The 26,540-nt window shown below is 39.7% G+C and overlaps 1 protein-coding gene across 2 annotated transcripts in view; it reads left to right on the plus strand.

Moving 5' to 3' along the window:
* The first annotated feature begins 1,025 nt into the window (after positions 1-1,025).
* NT5C3A (5'-nucleotidase, cytosolic IIIA) overlaps positions 1,026-26,540 on the plus strand; it is a 48,981-nt gene continuing 23,466 nt past the window's right edge. Inside the window, exon 1 of one of the 2 annotated variants that reach the window (XM_075212585.1) lies at positions 1,026-1,562. In XM_075212585.1, coding sequence (XP_075068686.1) covers positions 1,425-1,562 — 138 coding nt within the window. In that variant the 5' untranslated portion in view covers positions 1,026-1,424. Of the gene's footprint in view, positions 1,563-26,021; positions 26,478-26,540 lie in introns of those variants that run through there. The other variant, XM_075212586.1, reaches the window with a different exon arrangement.

The raw sequence follows: 26,540 nt of genomic DNA on the forward strand, positions 1-26,540 counted from the left end.
CCCTTGGGACTGCGCTCGGGGCGGTGACACCGGCCGCACCGGCCTCGTTACGGCTCTGGTGTTACCTATACAACACAGTAGAATTGGACTGCAGAATTACACCAACCCTGCCAGCAGCAATAATGTTTGCATTTTTCTGCAATGAGATTTGCAAGGAGAATGGCGCTAGATCGCCGTGGAAGGCAGTATTTATAGATTCCAAAACTTACGATATCCGAAATCCGACGAAGTCACAATTACGTTTTGCTTAGTTTTGGAATCGGCTCGGTACTCGGATCCCCTAAGTTGGGGTGTGTTCAGTTTCCAAGGAACTGAGCCTGAGCATCTTTTTTTACTTCTTAGAACAATTTTTTTTATTGAAGTTCAGCTTATTTCGAAAACAAAGACAATACACGTACATATCAGTAGAATCATCAGCAATATAACAAAGACAATGAAGTTTATTAATATAATAATAACATGGAGGTAGAACAACGCATAATTTATCCATAGCAACCACACTTTACATTAGTGTTTGTTTCCCGTTGTCAGGGTAATGAGAAATAGTAAAAAACAACTATAATAACTGTAGGCGGATAGTTTTAGTTTATATTCGTATTTTAATTTATAATTTGAATGCTTGTGACATTGTCCGCCCTCCGGTATTTATTTATTAATCAGTTTGCAGAAACTTCATTAACTCTGCTATATTTTCCATGTTCTTTATATTCTGGGTTGTGCACATCAGCTCAGCTTTGCATCTATCATTTGTAAAACTGATTGTTATAAGGTCTCTTCTAAGAGTACTTTTCTGTATTATTCCCTTTATGCGATTGAGCATCTGCGCCCATATATATAGACGCACAGTCTTTTGATTTGTGGTTACCGTAGCAACCAAGGGAATTCCCGTAACTACGAAAGCCAGCACGTCACGGCTTTCCCTGAGACGTATTTAGTTCTGTCGCGTAACAGCCAATAGGAAATATGATTTAATTGTAATGGGCGGAGTCGTAACTCAGAACGCATGGAGAACGGAAGCGGAAGAGCTGCAACTGTCACTTCAGACAAACGTGACAGACAAGAAGACAGCGAGGGGAAGCATAGCACTACTTCTATTCCCACACTACACACTGGTCTGCTGGCCACAGGGACTCTACGGACACACTATACTTACTCACATATTGACTTGCCTAAAACATAAACTTTAAGTGAAATAATTAAGGGTAGAAAATGTACCCCTGTTAGTCTGTCTCTGACCAAAGCACAGAGCTACAGTGCAACATTGGTTTAGGTTGAATAGCAGCCTACAGCATTGTTTATTCATATTTTTTTAATAAGACTGCACTCATGCATACATATTTATATACATATGATTTAGACATCTGGGCATATAAATACACCCAATTAAACAAACATTAGGTGATTGTGACTTAATTGAAATTATCATGGACAGGTCATCTGTGGCTAAAATGGGAGCAGTGGCCAGTGCCAGCATGTGCGCTGTTGTTGCTGGTGTGGTGTTGGCACAGTATATCTTCACGGTCAAGAAGAAAACAGGAAGGAAAACAAAAATCATAGAGATGGCAAGTATTTACTTTTACTTTATTACTTATGGTATGGTCAATTATGTTTATTTGTCTTTAGCAGTTCTGATTAGAGATGGTCGCAAGTTCTGTGATAGATTGATATAACAGTTTGGTTGTTGTCGTGATTGTTGCATAATTCGCTGTTAAGAAAACAATAAAATATGAATTGTAATTTGTGAACTCACTGGGGTAGATTTAATTCCCTGCATTGTTCTTTAGAACAGTGCGGTGCGCATTATTACTGTTACTACAGTAATTCTAACATGAATTTCTGCTCGCAGCTCAGCTGTAAAATTTCCATAGTAATGGTAATAATGTGCAGCGATTACCGTAGTAATGGTAATTGTGCGTGACCCACGTTGTTCTTTAGAACAGCATGGAGAATTTAATCTCCCCATTGTGTGCAAGTAAATAGAGGGCTAATCTGACTATGCTGACTTCTTCCTTGGCCATTTGTTCTTTCCTAGCCCTTTGCAAGTTCCTGTATCCTACTACAAAGCGGGGGGGAGGGGTCTCGTATTTAGGAGGCTAAGGGGTAGATTTATTTAAGTTTCTAAAAACTAAAAGTGAAGGCATTGCCCATAGCAACCAATCAGATTCTATCATTTTCTACCATGTACTAGATAAATGATGGCTAGAATCAGATTGGCTGCTATGGTAAATACCTCCACGTTTCCTATTTAGAAGCTGTAGTAAATCTACCCCCTGATATCTCCCAGCCCCAACCTGAGGACAGCATTTTATGGCCACAGCCAAATTCTGTCATTACCACTAAGGGGCTGATGCATAATTGGCACAATTGCGGCCCAATTACAGGCGCAAATTGCATTTATTAAAAAAGCCACAATTGTGTCCATATGCAAAGTATCAACTGCCTTACGATACATGCTGGTCGGCCATGGTAGCATATGTGCCTTCTTTACGATAGTATATTTCATATACTCTTACATCCCATTAGCTCCCATGTTTTTTTTCCCCAATAAAACTGCTAAAACCTTTCAAATATAGCAGAAACAACTCAACTGTCTCGTGTATGGGAAAAAAAACCTTAAGTGGAACATTCACAAACAGCCAGTCACAAGCTGTTCACTACTGGTCGGGACTTGATCTCAAATTTTGCTTTTTGCACCTGCCCCTGACCACCCACAAATAATGCAGCTTTTTCAGATTCTATATTTGCCCTGGTCTGCATATGCTTGCAGTTGCGCAAACACATGCTAATTGTATTTTGCCTACGCTAGAACACCCCTATCACATCCCATCTGTCCTATCCATGCGCAAGCAGCATGGGCTCTGGGCATACGGCAGAGCGATTTCACACAAGATATGCTATGCAAATTGGCGTAGTACTCACTCTTTGTCAGCCTGTTAGTTTGATGTCTCAAGGTTCATTAATTAGGAGGACAGTTTAAATTAATTTATGTGAGTGGTAGTTTTCTGTTAATTATTTTTATTTTAAGAAACTGTTTTGCAATATATTAATATATGTAAGTTTCTTACCTTAAGCATTGTGGGCTTATTTCATCATATTAATCTTTATTCAAGAACATTCTGTTTACTTAAAAGATTCATGTCCTAAATGATCTTGGTTATTTTTTATAAACCCGACATTTAAGGCAGATCATTGGTTAACAGAGACTGACTAATTTTAAGTTGTATAATATATTTTGAGATGTCCGGGAATAATCAAAGATTTCATGTAAGGGTTTCAACTCCTGAAGCAAATCTTGGTGATCGCAGAAGGTAGTTACGTAGTGAGCATGAGACTTTTTGGGGAGTTTATTCATTATTCATATACAAACCGAGTGGTTTGCTTTTGATCAACACTTTTACGCCCACACATCACACAGGCTCAGGTGAGTGCTGGGTATGATAGTTGTTTTCAACCAAATTGGCTCCACAATGCTTGTTTTCTGTTGCCCACCAAAGCTCGTTCTTCCCAGTCTGATTATGATTGGTCAAGTTTGAAAATCTGTTTCAGTGTGTGTTATCAGCAGATTGAAATGTATGGGATTCTTTGCAGTGTTACATGGTGTTTTGCAAGCTCAACAAAAAGACAACATTGCAAGGTGGACAGAAATAGTACAGGGAACAAAAGATAATCGAGATTTGAGAATGAAGGAAGACTGCAATGCTTAGGTATTTTTATTTGGATTTTATGCTTGGGTGTTTTTGGGGGGTTTATTTTATGTTTTTGTTTATTTCTTTTAACCTATTTCCCACTTGCAGGTAGCCTATAATCTGCCATCTATGCAGAAGGACTAAATTAAGTGCAGTCCTAATATAAAAACCCCAAATCATGCTAGACACATGTTTAGTTCATTGCCAGGTGCGTATTTGTTGAAATAGCTTTTTCATGTTTCGCTAGGATTCTTTCACTATTGGGGCATGGTCACAAGTCATTAACAGATATACATCCTTGAAAATAGTCTGGAGTGTAGAGGGATATATATATATATATAGTATATATATATATATATATATATAATGGAGGAGTGGTTTACGGTAGGTGGGATAATAACTATATACCCTGTTGTGGGTAGGAACTTCTGCTGAGAAGTTAGTTTGGTAATAATTGTGATCAGCTTAGGCATTGAGATAGTCATAGCTGAGGCTGAATTGGAACAGGTTTATTTAAGGAGGGATCAAATTGGATTTCTCTGACAATGCACATTAGCGAGTTCAGTGTGTTTTGAGTGCAAGCAGTCGCATGAATCACTCTTCACCATATTCTTGGCAAATGGACAAGTACACTTGTGGCACCATCTTGAAGAACTCTACAGCCTGAATGCCACATTCATATGTCTTAACTGGGCCTGCAAGCTATTAATGAGCTAAGTGTGTTAATTAACATGGGTTACTGTTTTTGTTCACTTGTACATCCAGCTTACACTTGGTGGCTTCAATTCACTGACCCAGATTACTTGTTTCCTCTGTTGCAAAATAAAGAATTTATTCAGTGGCTGTGTGGAGAACACGTCTCCCAAACTGAGAGTCAATTGAAGATAAGACATCCAGATAATGACTAGCAAAGTTATGGATATATGTCCATAATAACTTCTTGTTCAAGATGTTGGTACCAATCGTGTTGAATGGGCCCTCAGAATCTCTGGCACCATAAGCCATTCTTCTTCTGTGCCTGTATATTTACTCTGCCTAAACTAAAAGTAAACTTACCTATTGTAATGGCTCACCAGGAATATTTTGAGGAAAAGGATTTAACAGTAACTATAATTCACATTTTCCTTTGGCTAGATCTCAGGAAAACCACCTTTGCACCAAGCCTAATTGACACTGGAATAGGGCTTTAGAGTTTGAAATTTAGAGCACATCCATGTTGTTAACTGGGCAATCGAGAAAGGTGGATTCTTGACTGGATGTAATCTGATACAGTAGGACGTCATTTCTCTGTCAAATAAAGATGCACTGAATGAAGCTGGTAGGCTCTCCAGTAGGTGTATTTTGCATCTGGAATCTGCTTTCTGTTACACAGCCACAACTATCTGAGCTATCACAAGGTAGTGATATGAGAGACAACTATATTAGAAGATGGAGAAGTGGACTGGTCATTCTAGAGAAGTTTATTTTCCTTTCTTTAGCAGTGCATGGTCATTTAAAATAGGCTTTGTATAGTCAGAAGGTCTGGCAGAGATGAATGCAACTACCAGATCCCTCATGTTCAATACCTGCACTTATCAATGGACTAATAAGTATCCGCCATATTCAGTCATGCACATGTTGTTTGTTTTTTTTATTTTTTAATGCATTTATAGAATTTTAAAATCTTGTTCCATTCCTTACTGCATAAGTGAGTTTCTTCCAGGGTTCAATATTTGAGACCTTGTATAGGCTGTAAGTGCACTGGGTAAGCTGATATGATATTTTAAAAAAAATGTGTCTGCTTTTTCAAGTATGATTTCAATTTGATAGCTTTCACATACTGTGGGAGATGTCACAGACTGTGACTAGCTATTAGACTTTGTAGTGGGACACCCACAGGTCACGGCTCCAGATTATCCTCTCTCGACAGCACAATAAAGACTAGATATCAAAGGTCAAGATCACAAATGGACAAGGATGGTTGGAAGACAAGCTGGGTGAGACATTGAAAATCAAAGCAACAACTCAGACTAGTACACAACAGCCAAAATAACTTGTTGCTCAACTGTGCAGTGAGTGAACTTTTGAACCTGGCAAGTCTGACGTGTGGCATTATAGATAGGACAGAGGACATGTCTAAGCAGAATTGGATCATGATTGGAGCAGACCTAATTTAGAGGTACCACTGAGCATGCCAATATTTGACAACTGGGTGCAATGATATGTCCAGAGCATGCACCATTTACAAATTGTTTAGGCATTTAATTTTGTGGATGCAGGAGTGCTTGGCGAAGGTGGTAGTCCATATGGTCATACTGTACATGTCTGGGAAAGGGTTGACCTATATCAGATTTATAGTTTTTGGGTTTACAATATAAACAATTTTCTATCCCCACTACCTCTGATGTGGGGGTTATTTACTTGGAACCCATTAATTTCAGTCTAAGGCAGGCCCACAGTTTTTCACAATCCTTCAGTCTTGTTGATTCGAGAAAACAGACATCAGTTGCAGTACTGGGAGACAAAGCTTGCCCCCAACTGTATCATTATTTCAATGTCACCAGGTTTGAAATTTATAGCTTAGTAAACTTTTTGTCCTGTTTATTTTTTTTTCTTCCCTTATTGGGATGTTACCTGGATAACACAGCGGAGAGAAGACTACCACATTGGAATTGTCTTGCTGCTCTATTTGCTCCTCCAAACCGGTGGGCAAAAGAATTCCTTTGTCTGAAATGAATGGGTTCCAGGGAAGAGTCACTTAACCCTTGAGGCCTAGGTTCCCAAAGTGTGCGCTCATGGGTGCCGCGGCGCTGTCATAGGGGCGCCGCAGCCAGGAGGAGAAAAAAACAAAAACCTTACCAATCCGGCGGCGCCCGGCACCCAGCATCCTCCTTGCTTCTCACTGAATGTCGTTCGCGACGTCATCACTCCCAACATTCAGTGATAAGTGGCAGGAGAGAGGATGCTGGGTCCCAGGCACTGCCAAATTTGGTAAGACATAGAAGAAAGAAGGTCAAGTATGGTAAGTAAAGAAACGGACGGGAATGGTGATAGGAAACCACAATAGAGGGGCAAAAGAATGAAGGAATGGGGGCAGAGGGGGCGGATGCGGAGGAGGGGGCAGAGGGGAGTGGAGGAGGGGGCAGAGGGAGTTAGCTGTAAATTATTCTTTGACAGAAATATAATTGAAAAAAAATATCTAAAAATATTCTTTTCTCTTGGATTTATGTGTATTATTTTTGCATACAACTAAGTAAGTATTTCTGTCCCGACCTAAATACTTATTACGTTTTTTTGCCCGAACTACTTATAAAAGGGACTGCTCTGTAATTATTTTGGAGGGCTGCCTTGAAAAAATTATGGAGACTCTAAGGGTGCCGCAAACTGCAAAAGTTTGGGAACCACTGCCTTGAGGTACTTGCACTGCCTGCTAGTGGAGAATGTCCTAATAATCCCCTATAACTTGCAGTCAAAATCTGCAATCTAACATGCAGTTCAAAAAGCTTTATCTTTTAGATAATTTTCAGTCGTGTATATGTATATAGCAATAATTTTTTCAGTGCTCAAGAAACTTGTTAAATGTAGCATCCTAAAAAGAAACAGAAATATTTTGATAAAGCCTAGTGGCACAATATAGTTATTTATGCAAGCAAAATGTTGGAGATAGGAGCCTGTGAATTTGTCAGTTGGGGGCTATGAAGTGTGAGTCAGGTCTCTTGTATATGCTGGTGTGGCCAGTTGTGGATAACCCTGAAATCATTTTAATAGATGAGTAACAGTGCTAATCATTTATTAGAATATTATTATTGTTAATAATAAATTAGGTTTAAAAAATGGATAATGACATTGGAATTAGATTGTAGGTGCCCTTTATTTATGGTGCAAAATAGATTATAGCTGAAAGGTTAGACAAAATCTCACTAATACTGGCATGTCTAAGTCATATAGCAAAGCAGATACTTTATCTATGAAATACTGAACAAAAAGGTTATATACGGTTTTAGAGGTTTCTGTTGCTATACTGTAAGTTTACATTGCACAGGTGAACTTATTTCCAATGTGTACAGTTCACCATATATGTTATTTTGATTTAGTTTTTTGTTGAGAACAATATAATTGTTTGTTCCTGGCAGTTACATTTCAGTTTTATGTCAGCTACTGTTGAAAAACATTGTACATGGGTTTTGAACGTGCTGCTTCTTGATGGTGCACTGTTAATAACATTAGGTTGAAATGACATTGATGCTTTCCATGACCGAAAAAGATCATCTATTAAAGAGAAAATGTCCCCATAAAATGTTTTTTTGTGTGTGTGTAACTTAAAATTAAATATAATTTACCTGTGTGATGTATTTAGTAGGAATTTCTAATTTTTTGTAAAAGTGTCTGGTGTTGTTTCCTTTTGGATGGCAGCGAGGATGGGATAGGTCATAAAGACTCATCACTCACTGTGTCTGGAGTAAGGAAAATCAATGTCTGCCTTTTGCCAAAACCTAAAGTGATTAAATCAATTTGTTTTCTATCCAGATCACCCTTGGGCAAAGAGACTAAAAGGTTTCCTATATCTGAGAGAACTGTCATTACCACATTGTCATCAGTTTCAGTATTTCCTTACACTGTATTTCTTTAGTTAAATGAGCATTTCAGCAACTTTAAAGCAGCTAAAATTATGTATTTTATTTTACCATAAATCACTGTGGCAGACTATAAGAATGGTGTTGGTATTTTCCATCTTCCATCATTCCATCTTCAGGCTGCTATTGATTATTTTTAATTCTGCAGTGTCATGGAGTACCATGGTAGCCACAGTCACATGGCACATGATGTAGTGAGCAGAGAGGCTTTGGAATGCTCCTCTGAGCTCTGCCTTTTCTGTGTAATGTAAAATCCTCCCCTCTGTCTTCACATGACATGCTGAGCGCTGTGAGCTGGCAACCATGTTCTGCAACCTCAAGAGAGATTTTTAAGAAGCGATAATGCTTTGTAGAAAGACTATTGCATGTGTGCTTAAAAGGTACCTAACGTTCTATTTAAAGAAGACAAACTATGTTGCTTTGCCACTTCATTGTTTTAATATAAAGCCTCCCTACCACAACTAGTAAGCAGTGTACCCTTTAAAAAAGAGTGTCAATTTGCAGGGAGTTTTTATAGTCCCACCAACTAGTAGAAAGGGGATCTGTCCAATGCACTGCAGCAAATTAGGGTAGCTCTTCCACTAATGGTAGGCACCCTAGCATGATCTAGTCTCTCTAATCTTCCCCTTTAAAGAGCAAGTTGTATAAAGTTATCTACAGCAAGTTTGTCCAACATTTATTATCCTCTTTCTTATGCTGGTCACATTCTGTCATTTCGGCAGCAATTTTGGGCATTTGAAGCAATAACTCATATAATTCAAACATGTATATTATGCTTCCAGGTAGTTTGTGTCTTGTATGTTCATTATATTGCTGTTTGGGATGCAGCAGAAAAAATACTGCATTCTACCTTAGGGTTAATTTTTCTTTAAAATATATTTCTAATTGCTTTAATGCTTGGTAATTGAGTCACACTAGTTTACAAAATGGTTATCACAAGAAGTCGTGTGTTCCTAGTGTAATGATATTAGGTTACCGGATTGCTGTATCCTGCGGTAGATCCAAGTACACAGCAGTAATCATACAGGAGACACAGGCCAGCATATTTGGTCGAACAGATCAAAGCCTGTTTTATTTGCAGATTGAAATGGTACAAGAAAAAGAAACAAAATAAATGATAGCAGCCTAATGCCAGTCTAGACTCAATGCAGAGTCTGTTTGTAACCACAGCTTTTGAAGGGGTTTCTCTGCTTGTAGCAAATACTGATGTTTTTCCTTCTTCAAGGTCCCCTCACTTTACCTAAATTTGGGAGCCATATTGCGCTGAGCTAACAGTCAATTCATCCAGTCCTCTTGAATAGAGCTGAATAGAACTACTATATTAAACTCTATTGAAGATGCCTGGATGAATTGAGTCCTCCTGTGCTATGAACTTCAGCTCTAGCTCTAAGGGTAGGATCATCATAAACTACGCAGGGGCAGGTCAGAAAGAAAAAGATTGTCTAAAACTGTAAATATGGAGAACTTCAAAGTTTTCTGCCCCCTGCCAAATTTGCAGTGGATTGGGATCCCATTTACCACTTGCCATCCAGCAAATCAGCCCCTCTATCTTTCACTAACCGGTTAATATGTTGTTCACTAGAGACATCTGAGAGACTCATGTATGCCTTCTGCCAATGGCCCTGTATTTCTCTCCTAATACACATGCAATATAAACACAGTAAGGCCAAATATGCAGAGTAGACATAATTTGGTATACAATAGACTATTTATTTTTATTTGAAAACAACAGATAAAATTCTGGTCTCAATTGAAAAAAAGGATTGAGGGGAGTTTGTTATTACTGCCTGCTTGGGTAGGGTTTTTAATCCTATAACAGTTTTTTTTATTTATTTGCAGGTAACCTGGTCATAAATAAGAGTTTTATATAAATCACATTAAGAGGTAAACAATAGGCAAAATACAGTAGAGGATACAAATAAATTAATGTAAATCAAATAAGGTATAAAAGGACAAAGGAAAGATAGCATAAGATATAAGGCAGTGATGAACTGTGGTAGAATGGTGTTCGTAATTTTAATTGAATATGTGTTAAATAATGAGGGGATAATGTACATAAATATAAACAAACATATAAATATATATTATAATTGGATAAGAAATTTTCCAGTGAAATATCTTATAATACTGCTTTTGGTGTCAGTAGTAATTTCAATCATTTTGTAGAATGTACTAAATAAATGAAAGCTAGAATCTGATTGGTTGCTATAGGCAACATCCCCACTTTTTCAAACCCGCAGCTTAGTAAATCTAGCCCTTAGACCAGTTTGGCTGGTCCAACCTGTTGGGTGTGTGTGGGTGCTTGAATAGGATGTTCTAAATGATCTTTTGTAATGTAGGACCCATTGTGGTTTACCCAAACACTGTAGTACTTGATGAAATCGTTATCTGATTGTGGGTTTTAGCTTTGGTTCTGTTGTAATGGATCACCAGAAGGTTTCCCAAATCATATGTCATCCGGCCCCAAAAAGTGAAATGATGTGCTTCTTAGCTGGTGAATTCCTCTTCCCCTCTTCTGTGCTTTTCAGTGGTATTATTTGCGATTGTAACCTTTTGGAATAATAGTTTCGGATCCATAATGTTTGATAAGAGAGACATTTTTGTAGTCTTAATTTTTGATCTGTGGAGTTAGTATTCTTTCTTTTCTTTTTATGATTCTTTATTTTGGGTGGTCAATTAAACATACATGAAAACAATATAACACTGGCTCCAGAACTGTTTTACAACAAGGTCATATGTGTCAAGCTTTGTCATGTTTTGCCTAATGTGTTTCATTGGTGCAAGACCAAGTTTCTCAGAGGTTCATTGTAAATAGTCCATGTTGTCCGTGTTATTATATGAGTTGTTATTGTAACTTGAGCGTCACATGTGTTAGGTGCACATGCTTATTATATTAATTACAGTATTAACATTAGAAATAGTCATCTCAATAGTAGTGTTCTAAACATTTAAGTCCTATCATCATATCCTTTGTACAGTATCAGCCTTTTCTAATTGAGACGATTACTGTATCTCTCAAAGTGGGCGTTACTAGATATTCTCATAGCAATGAAATGATCTTATTTTGTTGGGAGTTGAAAGATCTGTTATGTGTTATTACAAAATTCATTTGCAGAACACGTGTTTGTTAACGTGCTGTAATCATTTGTTTTGCTCATTGTCGTCCTGAGGTGATGAAATAAGTATGGATATTTTTCCTGTTATGAAGACTTCATATACAGTTCTCACACATTAATCATGCTAGATGTGCCATCAGTCATAGGGGCATATTCAATTCCGATCTGATCCGCGGTAACGCGCATTACCGCGGAAAATGCGCAGTACTGCCGGTAATACGGTACCGCAATAACGCGGATTTTCGTACGCAGCCCTATGGGCTGCGAACGAAAATCCACGTTATTGCGGTACCTCGGACTAGGTTCGCGGCCGTTCCGGCGCGATACCGCGGATCGGGATTGAATATGCCCCTTAGTTTCTATAAATTACTGATCAGGATACTAGAGATTATTTTATTTCCCGCATTGTAAAATCACTTCAGTTGTTAACTTGAGCATACCATAAAACCTTGACGTTTTTGTCTTGGCATATTTTGGGGTACATTTCTAAGCAACTTTCTAGTTTTGGGTGAAATTCCATAAGGTAAATGTTAACATTGTGAGAATAGCACTTGCTTGAACTCCAATTAGTTAAACACTGCTGTAAACAAGTCATTAAACATTGGAAAATGAAGTCTGAAATGTACTTCACTACTTCTGATGGACAGTATTCCCATATAATTTCTCCATAGCATGCTTTTGTCTTGTGTCTTTTTACTACCTCCGCAATATACCTATATCGGTCTCAACAATTGTACAAGTTTGCATTCACCATTTCTTTGAGACAAAAATAAATGATTAGCTTGTAGACCTAAACAATAAAAGCAATATTACCCCAAATAAAAATAGTGAACCAATATGGAAAGTTAAATTATACATTTATTTTAAAATGAAACCGGTTTAGACGTCGATTACAGTAAAGAAGAAACAATATCAGTAGTCTGTCCAACAATAACAGGTATGTAAGCGAAAAATAAAAACAAAGAGTAGATAACAAAGATTACCATGCTGGTTATAGGTGTGACATATATATGTAAGGTTAAGACATATCTGTGGTTATCCAGGTTTATTAAATGTAGTCATTTGGATTAAAACACATGGTGGTTATGTTGTTAAATATATATTTAGTTATATGCAACCTACTGCATCAAAAGAGGGTACCCCTGAGTTGATTAAAGCCAGGATGTGGGGAGATGTGGGCATTTTAACCCCCCTTTCAGACTACTTAATGCTTTCTCTAGTGTAGGGTATATTGTCTGTTGATCACCAGGAAATAACTATTAAGTGGGCACGTTTTACCACAAGGGTGACCTGTAGTCTCTAGGTGCAAAGATGGGGGAAACCTGTGCACCACCCCTCCCCAATTGTCCACGAACAGGAAATTACTGTGGGGGACATGTATGTGTAATTTTAACTCTTTGAACTCCCTACCTATTAGGCACTCATCCTCGGCACTGAACGGGTTAAACAGGGTGATACAGAGTATCTACTATCTTCATACAGATATAATGTGCATAGGAGATGCTAAATTACTAATAAAAACATGTAAAATGGTAGATGTTTCGATCCACGCAATGAGGGTAGTACTGGAAACACCAAGTAGGCTATACGTCCTACAGTCCTGCGTAGTTTCAAACTGTTGTGACTTGATACTGACACTGCTCCAGTTTCACTCTGCTAGTACTGTTTCATATTAATGGGAAGAACATGGTTCAGTGAAAACCACGTGAGACCATGGCTCCATTATGTTGGTTGTCAACCATGCAGGCGGGTAGTGGGACTCAAGTTGAGCACCTTTTGAATGCCACAGGATATCTGAACATTTATTAGGGCATACCTTTATGTTGCTGCAATTTTTAACTAGTTAAGTTAATGCTAGATGAATTTAGGCTATACGAAGGGAAGTTGGGATTAGATGTACCTCATGTATGTGGTAGACACTGCTGTTGAAGGGACAAGTCATGGAGCATTACAGGAAATACATTTTGTTGATTTATCATAATTACAATCTCTTGTCAGTAAGACTTGAATCTATATTTTTAATGTGTGACCGTTTCATTTTTTTGTTAGAAAAAAGACTTCATATAATTTTTGTCTGTTTTCACAACCAATTATGCTACCAGTAATTAAGCGTAAATTATATAGCACTTAAGAAAACAGCTTGTCTTTATTGTCATGTTCCCATGTGATGTCATAATTTAATATACAACTCATAGTTACATTTAGTCATCATGAGGTAATGAATGAGTTGTGAGTTTGCTGGTTTTACAGAGTTCTATATATCCTCTTTATAAACATATGACTTCCAAATAACTGGTTGCACTGGTGTAACAAGTATCATGGAAGTTGTCAGAATATGATTTCATAAGAAGATACGGATGCTATTTAATAAAACGCACATTATGACTGCCTGATCAGTGCTTTACACATCAAGCACACAAGGTAAGACTGATATGAACCAGTCCATTGACATTTGCACTACTAGACTGATACAGATGAATTTCCTGCTATATGCATTATCTCTTAACATGTTCTGGAAAGGCCGCACTGTCTCTCCGTGCACTTAATCTATTTATTCTTATTTAAGAATTTATCTATATTAAGTAGGTTTTTCAAATTGAAGCTTAAAGAGATTGATTATCTTATTATACAATGTACGTTTGGTTTAGTTTTATAAGAATAATGCCAATGACAACAATGAAATTATCTAAGTGAATTAGTCATCTGTTATACTGTTTCCATGTATCTTAGACATAGTTACAGTGGCATTTTAGGTTGCCTTTTCAAAGTTTACCTGTGTATGTAGTTTTTCAGGCCCTATGGATATCTTCTAAGGTCTAGTTTGAAGGGTGTGTGCAATATGAATTGTTTGTTAAAATTAATGTTTTTAAGTGTTTTTCTTGCACATATTAGTAGTTTAAGATAGGGATGTGCACTTTTGGTGTCTCGTGTTTTGTGTTTTGGGTTCGGATTTGTTTCGCAAAACACCTGTCGAAAGGTTTTGGTTCGGATTTAAGGTTTTGGATTCGGATTTATTTTGAAAAAAGCATAAAAAGTTCCAAAATCAAGTTTTTGGGCTTATTTTCACTCCTACGCTATTATTAACCTCAATAACATTAAATAACAATCATTTCCACTAATTTCCAGTCTATTCTGAACACCCTCACACCTCACATTATTGTTTTAAGTCCAAAACGTTTCACCGAGGTAGCTTTCTGGACTGCATAGTGGAGTGGTCCCGGTACCCAATTTGGTACCGGGGCCACAATATATCACCCTCAACTGGTCTGAATTCCACCAAACAAGTATCTGGACTGCGTAGTGGAGTGGCCCTGGTACACAATTTGGTACCAGGGCCACAATATAATAATAAAACCCTCAACTGGTCTGAATTCCAGTGCACAGATGGCGGACACCGGATGGACGTCTAAAACCAACATAGCAGTTAAGGGCGCAGTTCCTCTTTTTTGTGACTGCACAAACAATTAACGTAGTAATAGAAATGACTTTTTTTTTTTTTGTTTTAAATATAGAAAGAAAGAAGGTAGTACTAGAAATGGCAGTTATTCGAATCCCCAGGAGAGTCTAAATGGGGTGAGCCACAGAGAGATTATTTCCCTCAGTTTCTCTAACAGGTTGTCAGTGTTGTGCCTCTTCTTAAAACCTGTGATACATAACTACACACACTCTGCAAACCTTTTACTAATTATCTGCGGCACAGGAGAGTACCACTGGACTGTACTTTAATAGCAGTACCTATTATTTTTGTGTACAGCAACAATGAATGATCGTAGTTAGACTTTTAAATAGCAGTACAAGCTAGATTTTTTTTAAATTTTTTTTTTTATTTATTTTTTAATTAATTTGTTATTTTTTTATAAATTTAAATTTGTTTTTTTTAGAACTTTTGGATAACTTGGAAATAACAATGCCCTTAGCAGAACAGACCACAGGACACAGGAAATACAGAAAGAAAGAAAGTAGCAATAGAAATGGCAGTTCCTCTTTTTGGGAACTGCACAAACAGTGATGAAAATGAAGGTGGAGCTGGTGGCATGTCACGGTCCTCTTCAGAGGACAATCTCCTGACCAGCAGGTCTTTGCACCGCTGTAGACTTGTGTCCGCCGGAAACAGAGACACAACATACGCTTTAAATGGAGGATCGAGAACGGTGGCCAGAATGTATTCCTCTGACTTTAAAAGACTGACCACCCTCGGATCCTGGCAAAGCGTAGGAAGGGCTTCATCCACAAGAGCTACATGCTTGGTGGAATCGCAATGGTGTACCAGCTCCTCCCTCACTTTCTCCAGCTGCTTCTGCAAAAGCCTGATCAGGGGAATCACCTGATTCAAGCTGGCAGTGTCGGAACTGACTTCTCATGTGGCAAGTTCAAATGGCTGCAGAACCTTGCACAACACGGAAATCATTCTCCAGTGCGCTTGACTCAGGCGCATCCCCACTCCTTTTCCTATGTCGTAGGTGGCTGTGTAGGCTTGAATGGCCTTTTGATGCTCCTCCATCCTCTGCAGCATATAGAGGGTGGAGTTCTAGCACGTCACTACCTCTTGTTAATTTAGATTGCAAGGCTTGTAAATACTTTGAAGATAAAAAAAAGCAGGCTGCACAGACTGTGGAGCTAGAAAGTGAAATTAAATGGACCACGTTACTTTGGTGGCTATCTGTGCCCTCCCCCACCCTACACTTGTAGTTGAATATAAAAAAAGCAGCCTGCATAGACTGTAGAACTAGAAATTCAAATATACAAAGAAATGGACAAAGGCAGTTTGGTATCTGTCGGCATCAGATCCCCTCTGCACTAGGAGTAAAATAGAAAACTATTCAGCCGTTATATAATCTAGAATATAAATAGAAATTGAGAAAGGCAATTTGGTATCTGTCTGCATCATAATCATCAACATCCTCCTCAGCGCCAGCTACATCAATATCCTCCTCCCGGTGTGTACAACATTCACACCTTCATTAGCCAAATCTGTAACTGGACTGTGGGTGATCCTTCCAGCATATGCAGAGGGCGTGCTGCAAATGGTGGAAGGAGCCACCTCTTCCCGTACAGTGATGGGAAGGTCAGGCTTCGCAACCACTAACACCCTTGGACTCGCCTTGGGGATTTGTGATAATTTCTCTTTAGAAGGCAGAGTTGTTTGCTGTGTTGTTGCTGACAGCATAACTCTCTTAAATTTTTTGTAGGGGGGGGCGGTAGGAGGGCTTAGTTCCTTGGGTGAAGCTGATCCACTAGTCATGAACACGGGCCAAGGCCTAATCCGTTCCTTGCCACTGCGTGTCGTAAATGGCATATTGGCAACTTTACGTTTCTCCTCAGATGATTTTAAGTTTCTCTTTTTGCTACTTTTACTGAACTTGGGCTTTTTGGATTTTACATGCCCTGTACTAGGAGATTGGGCACCGGGCTTGCCAGACGACGTTGATGGCATTTCATTGTCTATGTCATGACTAGTGGCAGCAGCTTCAGCATTAGGAGGAAGTGGGTCTTGATCTTTCCCTACTTTATCCTCCAAATTTTTGTTCTGCATTATATGTAGCACAAGAGAGTGTACCCCGAAGCCACACACACTCGGCAAAGCCTTTAAAAATTATATGCGGCACAGGAGAGTACCACTGGACTGGAGTTATACAGCAGTACCACTGGACTTATACTGCAGAATCAGGGAAATTTGTAATATGGCAGTAACAACAATGGACTTATACTGCAGAATGAGTGAACTTTGTAATATTGCAGTACCAATGGACTTATACTGCAGAATGAGTGAACTTTGTAATTAAGCAGTACCACTAGACTTATACTGCTGAATCAGGGAACTTTGTAATATAGCAGTACCAATGGACTCATACTGCAGGATTGTTTTGGGATATTTTTTTTTTTATAATTACTTTTTTTGAAATTTTTTAGAATTTGGGAATAATGGGGAAATAACAATGCCCTTAGAAGGATAGAGCACAGGACACGGCACCACTGGACTGAACAGGACACAGCACAGGACCCAGCAGCACCACTGAACTGAACAGGACACAGCACAGGACCCAGCAGCACCACTGAACTGAACAGGACACAGCACAGGACCCAGCACCACTGGACTGAACAGGACACAGCACAGGACCCAGCAGCGCCACTGAACTCAGAAGGACAGAGCACAGCACAGAACTGAACAGCACGAGATATAGCAGGACAGAGGACCACCTAACACACCCTCCCTCTACCCTGATCAATGCCCGAGTGAAGATGGCGACGACTAGCGGGGAATTTATAGGATCCGAGTATCGCGAGATCCGACAGCGGGATTATGAGTCAGAGCCTCAGTTTCACTTTTGAATTTGGCGCCAATACCCGGATCTGTCTCGGATCCGGCTCGGATCGGCAACGTTCGGGTGGGCTCGGATTTCAGAAATCCGAGTGCGCTCATCTCTAGTTTAAGAGCTCGTTGTTGTTTATCTGACTTTACTTTTGACTGTGTTGTACATTGTATTATTATGGTACATCAGGGGTTGGCAACCTTTTTCTATCAGTGCCGGCTAAAATCTTGTGAAGCCCAGGTTTGCCAGTTGGGTGTGAGATATAGATATATATATATATATATATATATACACACACATGGCTGCCTAGAGAAATTCATGGCCCCAGTACAGCAACTTCATGTGTCCCCCTTTATAGTCAAGCATGGTAAAAAAAAATGTTATGCCGCCATTTTTTTTACCATGCAAGTGGTCGTACAATTGGGGGCGTGGCAGTGCATCATTGGGGGCGTGTCTATGAAGTGAAAAGCACCAGGCCACCTTCTTACAGAAAAAGGCATCACTCACACATGCTCCCTTGCTCAGCAGCTTTGCTCACATATGTCCCCTCTGCCCACATGCTTTAATCACACTTGCCCCCCCTCTGCCCAGCACCTTTAGTCACACATGCCCCCTATCCAGCACACCTTCTTACCTTATTCTCCACTGCACAGCATGGGAAGATATCCATCAGCCCGCCGAGTACCATGTGACCACTGCAGTCAAATGACCTGGCGTCTGAAGATACCTGAGCTGAAGGGGATTTAGCTACTACCGATCCCCCCCCTGCACTCAATAAAAAAAATAAAAAAGGTACTTTTAAAATAAAAAATGTATTTTCAAAGATAGGTCTCCAGTGGGGACTCGGGCCACCAAGCAGGCCCGGGCAATTTGTAGCCGCCCCCTCCCCTCTCGGCTATATATATATAACATATATATATATAATTTTATGGGGCTAATATATTAACAGTAAGGGACCAGCAAAAAAAAAACGTTATGCCGCACAGTAGTGCTCCAGTTCACATCATACCTCATAATTGTGTCCCCAATTCATCTTATGCCTCATAGTTGTGCCCACAATTCATACTTTTCCACAGTTGCCCCCAGAAACACATAGTATGCCACAGTTGCCCCCAGAAACACATAGTATGCCACAGTTGCCCCCAGAAACACATAGTATGCCACAGTTGCCCCCACAAACACATAGTATGCCACAGTTGCCCCCACAAACACATAGTATGCCACAGTTGCCCCCACAAACACATAGTATGCCACAGTTGCCCCCACAAACACATAGTATGCCACAGTTGCCCCCAGAAACACATGGTATGCCACAGTTGCCCCCAGAAACACATGGTATGCCACAGTTGCCCCCAGAAACACATGGTATGCCACAGTTGCCCCCAGAAACACATGGTATGCCACAGTTGCCCCCAGAAACACATGGTATGCCACAGTTGCCCCCAGAAACACATGGTATGCCACAGTTGCCCCCACAAATACATAGCATGCCACAGTTGCCCCCACAAATACATAGCATGCCACAGTTGCCCCCACAAATACATAGCATGCCACAGTTGCCCCCACAAATACATAGCATGCCACAGTTGCCCCCACAAATACATAGCATGCCACAGTTGCCCCCACAAATACAAAGTATGCCAAGTATATGTGCCCCTCAATTTGCTGCCCTTATTTACCTTTGTAGACTCGTCCTGGGAGCTGCTTCAATAAAACAGCCGTTTCGGCCATCATCGGCTGCTTTGCTGAAGCAGCTTCAGCATCGGCGTGCCAGACAAAAGTGGTCAGCGTGCCACGTCTGGCACGCGTGCCGGGGGTTGCTGACCCCTGTGGTACATACTATACAGAAATAATTCTAGTTTTCCTATGATATAATAATATTTATCACTTTAAATTTTGATTGAGTAAGGGTACATTTTCAGAAGCCAAATAGCTGAGTAACAGTATGTACTACATACAGTATTCTATTAATGACAAGTTGCAGTTCTCAATTGTTTAGATCAGATTGGCCTCTCGGCTTTGATATGTTGTTTTAACAACAACTTTAGAATCTTACAATATTAATTATAAAAAAACTTCACAAAGCTGCCGAGCAACATAATCATGCTGCTCCCCTGACAGCGCAGCTGTATTTATAGGGTGTGGGAAGCAGGGTGTAGAAATTCCTGAGCTGATCTGCTGCTTGCACGGGAAGGATGAAAAGAAACCGATCCAGCATGGAGAAAAAAAATTCTGATGGGTAGGGAAGGCAAGGAGGAACTGATAGGGAGAATGAGAAGCTAATAAAGAAAATAACACAGAAGGTGGAAAACTACAGTGCTAGATAGATTCATTGGTGTTATATTGCCTTTTCACTTGGCAACCTGTCTCCTGACATCCCATCCCCTTGGATCCTCCTCCTGGCAACATGCCCCCTGCCTTGGTTTCCTCTCCCCTGGCACTCTCTCCTCTTTTCCCTGATGTGTTTAAGATCATAAAATAATATATTGTTTATATCATGCCACCATATTACACAGCTCTTTTACCCCTGCTAGGGTGCAAGCAAAAAATGTGCAAATTAAGCCCTATTTCCAGTCATAATAATTACAGCAGGACTTGTAATTGAACTTCTATTTGCACATACCATGCATAAAGTACAATACAACTTGCATTTAATTGAGTCACCCCTATATGTTTTACGTGTGAACGCTAAAACAAACTTCTGGCACAAACAGTCACAAAAAAATGTGTAGAAACTCTGCAACAGAAAATTTATGGAAAAATACAGTAATTTACATTTATAAAAACTGCATGGGCAGTTTCTGAGAATGTCCCCCGACTAGTCCTCTCCAAAGCGTCTACAGCAGGTCTGACCTGGCATCAGACAAATGCCATAATGGTAGTTTTATTAATGTTGTTTTTCTTACCTGTCATTACTCTCGTACCGTGAGTCCGGACGATGTGCCCTGCCTCTTTTCTGCTAGGCTCTGTCCTGATTTGCTCAGTCAATTAAATCAATGTACTGCACACTCTATATTATAGGTATGGCAGTCTGAGTGCCAATATAGCAAAATATTTCCTAAATGCTCCATCATGTTTTGGAAATTACTACAGTGCAAGAGAGCTTGCTTATTTTCCAAAGTATAGTAATTAAGTACATCAAGTGATACCACTGTGCCTGCTGTCATATCCTTCAGCCCCTTGACATTGAAAAAGGATGAGTGACTTGCACCTGCTACCAGTAAATATATCTGACATAACAGGTTCTGTATTTAGAACTGCTAGACTGATAAAGCTGTACATGATATGTTTCTCTGTAGACACATAAATGACTATTATGCAGTGTTTTACAGCTATATGGGAATATAACTTTATACACCCTTTTTTTTTTTAGAGATTTTATTGAGGTAGAAAATACAACACAAAGCATCAAATGCATTATAAAATACATACATAATTTTCACAAATGTCTTACAAATGTCTTACAATCCAATGAGCATTTAACATCCCATGTCCCATTCTCCCATATATCCATCTACAATTACCAGGAGTAGTTATTACTTATATTAAGGTTGCATCTAATAAATGACATTCTGCCATTAGAAATCTGTGAGAGGGGGGCACGGTGTTTGAGGGGCTACATTTTAAAAAATATTAAAGCTATTAAAATGAAATGTGGCATGCGAATGAAGAACCGTCGTCCATAGTTGCCGCATGCCAAATGTCAGAAAAAAAAGAATAAAAAATGACAAATTAGTCTAGTCTAAAGTTCAAAATCTCGCCATTTTTTTCCACTTACTGTTTTGCAAAAGTCACTGGTTTTCTGGGTTTTTTTTCGGGGGGGGGGGGGGGGGGGAGAGCGTAACTCCGTGTACAGGAGGTCTTTTGAGGGTTTACAATTTTGAGAAAGTTAGTTTCTTTTACAATTTGGTAAAATATGCCCCATTTTACAGATTTCATAATGTTGCACATGTCAGTTAGAGGTTTGTGCTGGGTGTACTCAGACTGGCTTCATTTTAGAGCACAAACATGGCTGAGTCTCTGACTAAGGGATTTTCATCTCTGAGCTGAAGAAATTACCCACATTTTCTAGCCACAGGGGGGGCTGGTTAGTGTTTTGGGGATATGGGAGGTTGAGTAATAAGTTTGAAAGGACTCCAGTATCTCCTCTGATTTAGTGAGAAGTTTAGAGGAATGGGGGGCTTTGAGGGTGACTATATGACTTCTGCGCTTCTGGGGTCTAGTTATCTTTGCAAGTAGTTTGCCGGCCTTATTGCCCATCTAAAGAATTTGTTTTTAGCAAACTCAATTTGTTGCTTTGCTTGAGAGGTCAAAAAACTTTCTAAGAGTTGTCTGCTAACAAGAGGGATTGTGGTTTAAATGGGATTTGTGCTTCAGAGTGAATGTCTACTGATTTAACCACACACTTGGAAAACAAAACTTGAAAAAGAAGCTAAGCTTTGTTCTGCATGGGCATATTAATTATTTAACAAATTTCGTGCTGATTTTATCCTGAATAATTGACAACCAAGAGATAGAGCTGCAGCCTTTTTAGCACACTACTAAATAGGTGAGCTGTGATGTGATAATCCACGCCTCCTGATGAAGTCCTGAGTGATGAAACGCGTAGAGGTGATCGTGAGGACTCTCTGATTTCGAGCTGCTTCAGATAGAGCCGTTCGTATGTGAAAATCGAGCTGTTATATTATCTATACCTGATTAATTTTACCATTTGGTACGTGCAATTTTATTGTTTGGAATAAAACTTTTAACTTGGATAACACACCATGGAAGCGCCCCTTCTTTTTTGATGTTTTAGGAGTGTTGGTTATTCCCCCGTGGAGATCGGGAGATAGAAGGGAAGGACGCGCAGATTTCATCCTGCTGGTGTTTTGAAATACAGTATAACAAAGACTGTTCACGGAAAAGCACGCTGAGATTATTATCCATAATATTGGACTTGTGGGCACCGATTGTTGGTATTGATATATATATATATATATATATATATATATATATATATATATATATATATTTAACCCGTGCATGACACTCATACATTCTAGTCAAATCAAGCTACTTAAGGTGTTAAAAAGGTTCTTGTCATGCATTTGGACCAAGCCCAGGCCTCCTCAGGGGAAGAGCGTTACTTCCCGACGCAAGCACCCTTTTTTAACGTGGTTTTGTCCACATGTCACCACCTCATCCTTCATGTTCATCGTCACATCCTTCATCAAGCTACTTGAGGTGTTAAAAACTCCCCACTGTCACCCCCCCCGGCAACCACCAACCACTCCCAACTGTCACTTCTACTTCAAGAAATATATAGGTCAGTGTATAATTCTATATATATGTGTGTGTGTGTTTTTTGGTTTTTTTTTATTAATAAAATGCTGTTGGTGCGGCTACCGGGACTTGCAGTGTGGTGTAGTGATGTTCATCTCCCAATTATAGTCAAGACTGCTGGGGCGTTTACAGTTTCCTACTAACTATGAGGTTTGGGAATATTAGAGCCCTTTCTATAAAGATTAATGCATCCAAAAAATGTGCAATCAGAATCGCTTTCCAACAAGAATTCTCCTTGTTCTTGGTATATGTTGGAGTGCTGGCATTTATTTTTTCAGAGAGAACTAGTATCTGCTCCCATTTGCTGAAACTGTCGTAGAACATGCAGCCCACCACATATAAAGTAACACCAAGGGTATACTTTAACACTGAGTTTGCAAAAAGTTTTCTGCTTAGTTATGCAAACTCTGTTGATTTGTCAGCTTTGCAAAACCTAAATTACATTGTCACTACTTTTCACAGCAAGTAGCCATCTTCAACAAGTAACAATAGTTAGTTGTCACCAGCATTATACTTACAGAGCATAAGTTGTGACAATTATTGAAATTCAAGATGTGTTTCACTGTAGGTTTTTTTTTTTTTTTTGCAACCAATGTCTTTTATACTTTTTTGCCTCTAACTATTTGTTCTGATTATACCACCAGCAGTACATTGTTGCCAGACCTATTCACATTACAGTTTGTAGATTAATTAGTAACTGGGTCATTTTTGATAACTCCATGGATGTCATGATCTATCTGTTGTCCTCCTTTAACCCATTCGCTGCTTTGGTATTTTTTCATTCCTGTGCTGAACCTGCTTTAGCACTTTTGGGCTTATCACATTCTGATGTAAATGGAGAAAGGGGAGGAGGAGAAAAGAGTTGAAGGAGAACAAGGTGGGTAGACCAAAGGTGGAGGAAAGGTGTGGAAGTAGGGATGTCAAGAGAGGAGCTTTAAAGGTAGACGATGGCACGGCTAATGAACAATACTTTGGATGTAAAGTGGATAGCAAATTCAAGTGCATTGACAGGGGACAAGAGGGGGAGAAGGGGCAGAGGAAGGGGTTGAGGGTGAAGACGGGAGTTGGAGGATTGTAAGGGAAATTAGAGATTTTAAGTAGGACTGTTTATAGAGAGAGCGCACAGAACTGTAGAAGAAAAGAATGAACTTGAAGTGAAAGAAGGGAGCGTGATTTTCTCCAGAGACGCTCGGTGGTGCACAAACTTTTTGGAGATAAGAGTCGTTCTGTATAGAATTCCAAGTTTGTAATGGGGAGGACCATTATAGGCTGATAATGAGAGCCAGGCTGCGGAGTCTAGAGCAGAGGGAAGGGTGCTATTAAAAGGAGGCAGTCTGGTCAGGACAGGGCAGGGGAGGGTGGTTATGAGGGAGAGAAGTGAGTTCAGAGAGTAGGAGAAGGTGGCAGGTTCGAGGGCGTCAAGTTTGCGCTTAATGAGTGTGACCTTAGAGTGGGAACATAAGAGTGGTGGGCAAAAGCTGTAGGAGAGGAAATGGGGGAAGGGGGAGTTAATTTCAGAGGCACCACAGAGGTTGGAAATCCAAATTAAGGGAGTGGCCACATTGAGAGAGACCAAATAAGGACAAGAGGGAGAGAGGTATGGAGGCTATGGTGGGGTTGGTGGGATTGTTGATCTCCAGGATGAGAAAAAAAAGGACATCTGGGAGGTAGACAGTGAAGTTATCACAGAAATGGGAAATGATAGATGTTTACAAGGTGGAGGTAGACAGGATGGAAGAGGTGGATGGAGTAACCCTCGTAGAAGGGAAGATAGGGTGCAGTAGGAATGACCCAGAAGGTGTAGCAGGGGATATCAGGTCCCCTGTTCGACCCCCTTGCCGTCCCTCAGGTCGGGGTGTGTGGGAGGAAAGGAGAGAGCAGTAAGAGATGTGATGTCTGCCAGGAATAGCCTGGTTCCAGTTTTAGCAAGGAGGTTGAAGGAGTTTGAGATGAAGATGGCATGGACGGTGGCTAGTTTTGTGCAGACTAATCTGACCAGGTCGCATACACATTCCTTTATTGTTCACATAGTTTCCTCTGGAGCTGTCTGATATCCACAGTGTCAAAAGTTATCATCAATGGTAAAAGATAGGCATGATGAATTACAAATATTACGTTAATTTTGCCCTAGTTGTGATATTGTGTTTTGTACTTGCATGCTTTTTTTTCCCTCATTGAGTACAAACGGCTAAGGGAACGACTTCCAATAGCTAAGTGATCATTCACACTCCATGTGCTTTCTTATTGAAACGAGTTGCATATTTCTGTAAACTGATAGTTACTTTGAGGGCAAGAAACACATAGGTTTCTGTACACTTGTCTTAAACTTGCAGTCAGTGAGATTCTAGAAGATGGAGAAGGGCCAATAGTTAGCATATAAAGAGACACATGAAAGATTAATGGTACTAAAGGCATGGATGCATATTGGTTACCATTATTACTTTGATTTGAATGTTTGGAGTTTGTATGTTCTCCCCTATTTCCCTCCATGGTTCACGAACATAGTGTATGTCTGTGTTAGGGAAATTATATTGTTAACTCAATGGATTCCTGTGCCTAAATAAAAGTTTTCTGATTGTACAGCACTTGGGAACATGTAGGTCATATAAACAAAGAATAAGTAAATTTTTCTGACCTTATTCAAAAGAGGATACAAGATTACATTATCCATATACTGTATGTTTGTTTGTTTTTGTTTTTTTATTAGTTTTCTGCAAAACGACAAAGCCTGTATCTGTGAAAGTCATTATCCTTGTTTACCAGACTGTTCATGAAATATTTTAAGCACACGCCTAAATATAGAACTAGTCTGTACAGCCAAGGGTGACAATGTCTAAAAGATGCTTAAAATTCCTGAATATATAACATGTTGGAAGGATTTGATATGTTTACTTGGGGTTGTCAGACAACTTTATTTGGTAGTATATTCCCTTCTGCAACAGTCACTAAATATATATGCTCTAGTGAATATTGCAGGCTAGATGGTGCTAGTTTGCCACCTGTTCATACCCTGGAGTTGGGATCCTCACCATCAGAATTGAGCACATCCATCGGAAGCTCTGAAGAGAAGTCCTTGTGGTGCTGTGGAGGATACTAGAGTGAAGTTGTGGGCAAAGACATTGGACAATTTGGACATGGACAGACGGTCTCTTCCCTGGGGACACTTTTCTGCTGGACAGTCCGGTGGTGTCATGTGCTACAAAGAGACCCAGGGCTGCTACAATGGCCAGTTGGAGTTAATAGGGTCTCTCGTTCCTCAATGGCTGTAACCACAGCAAGTGACCAACTTACTGGCTGAGGAGGGAACATTTAGTGTAACAAGAACTGTGGATTCTCGTGTTACTACACTACAAGTGGTTAGCGGCCTTGCTGCCCTTTTGATATAAAAGGCTGAAGATTGGATATGGCACTGTCTATAGGGGCTAGGTTTGTTGTCGTCTTTAAACCAGTTTTTATATATTTATTGTAGCTGATATTTAAAACTAATTT

Source organism: Mixophyes fleayi, chromosome 5 (genome assembly GCF_038048845.1).
Source record: "Mixophyes fleayi isolate aMixFle1 chromosome 5, aMixFle1.hap1, whole genome shotgun sequence".
Classification (NCBI taxonomy): domain Eukaryota; kingdom Metazoa; phylum Chordata; class Amphibia; order Anura; family Limnodynastidae; genus Mixophyes; species Mixophyes fleayi.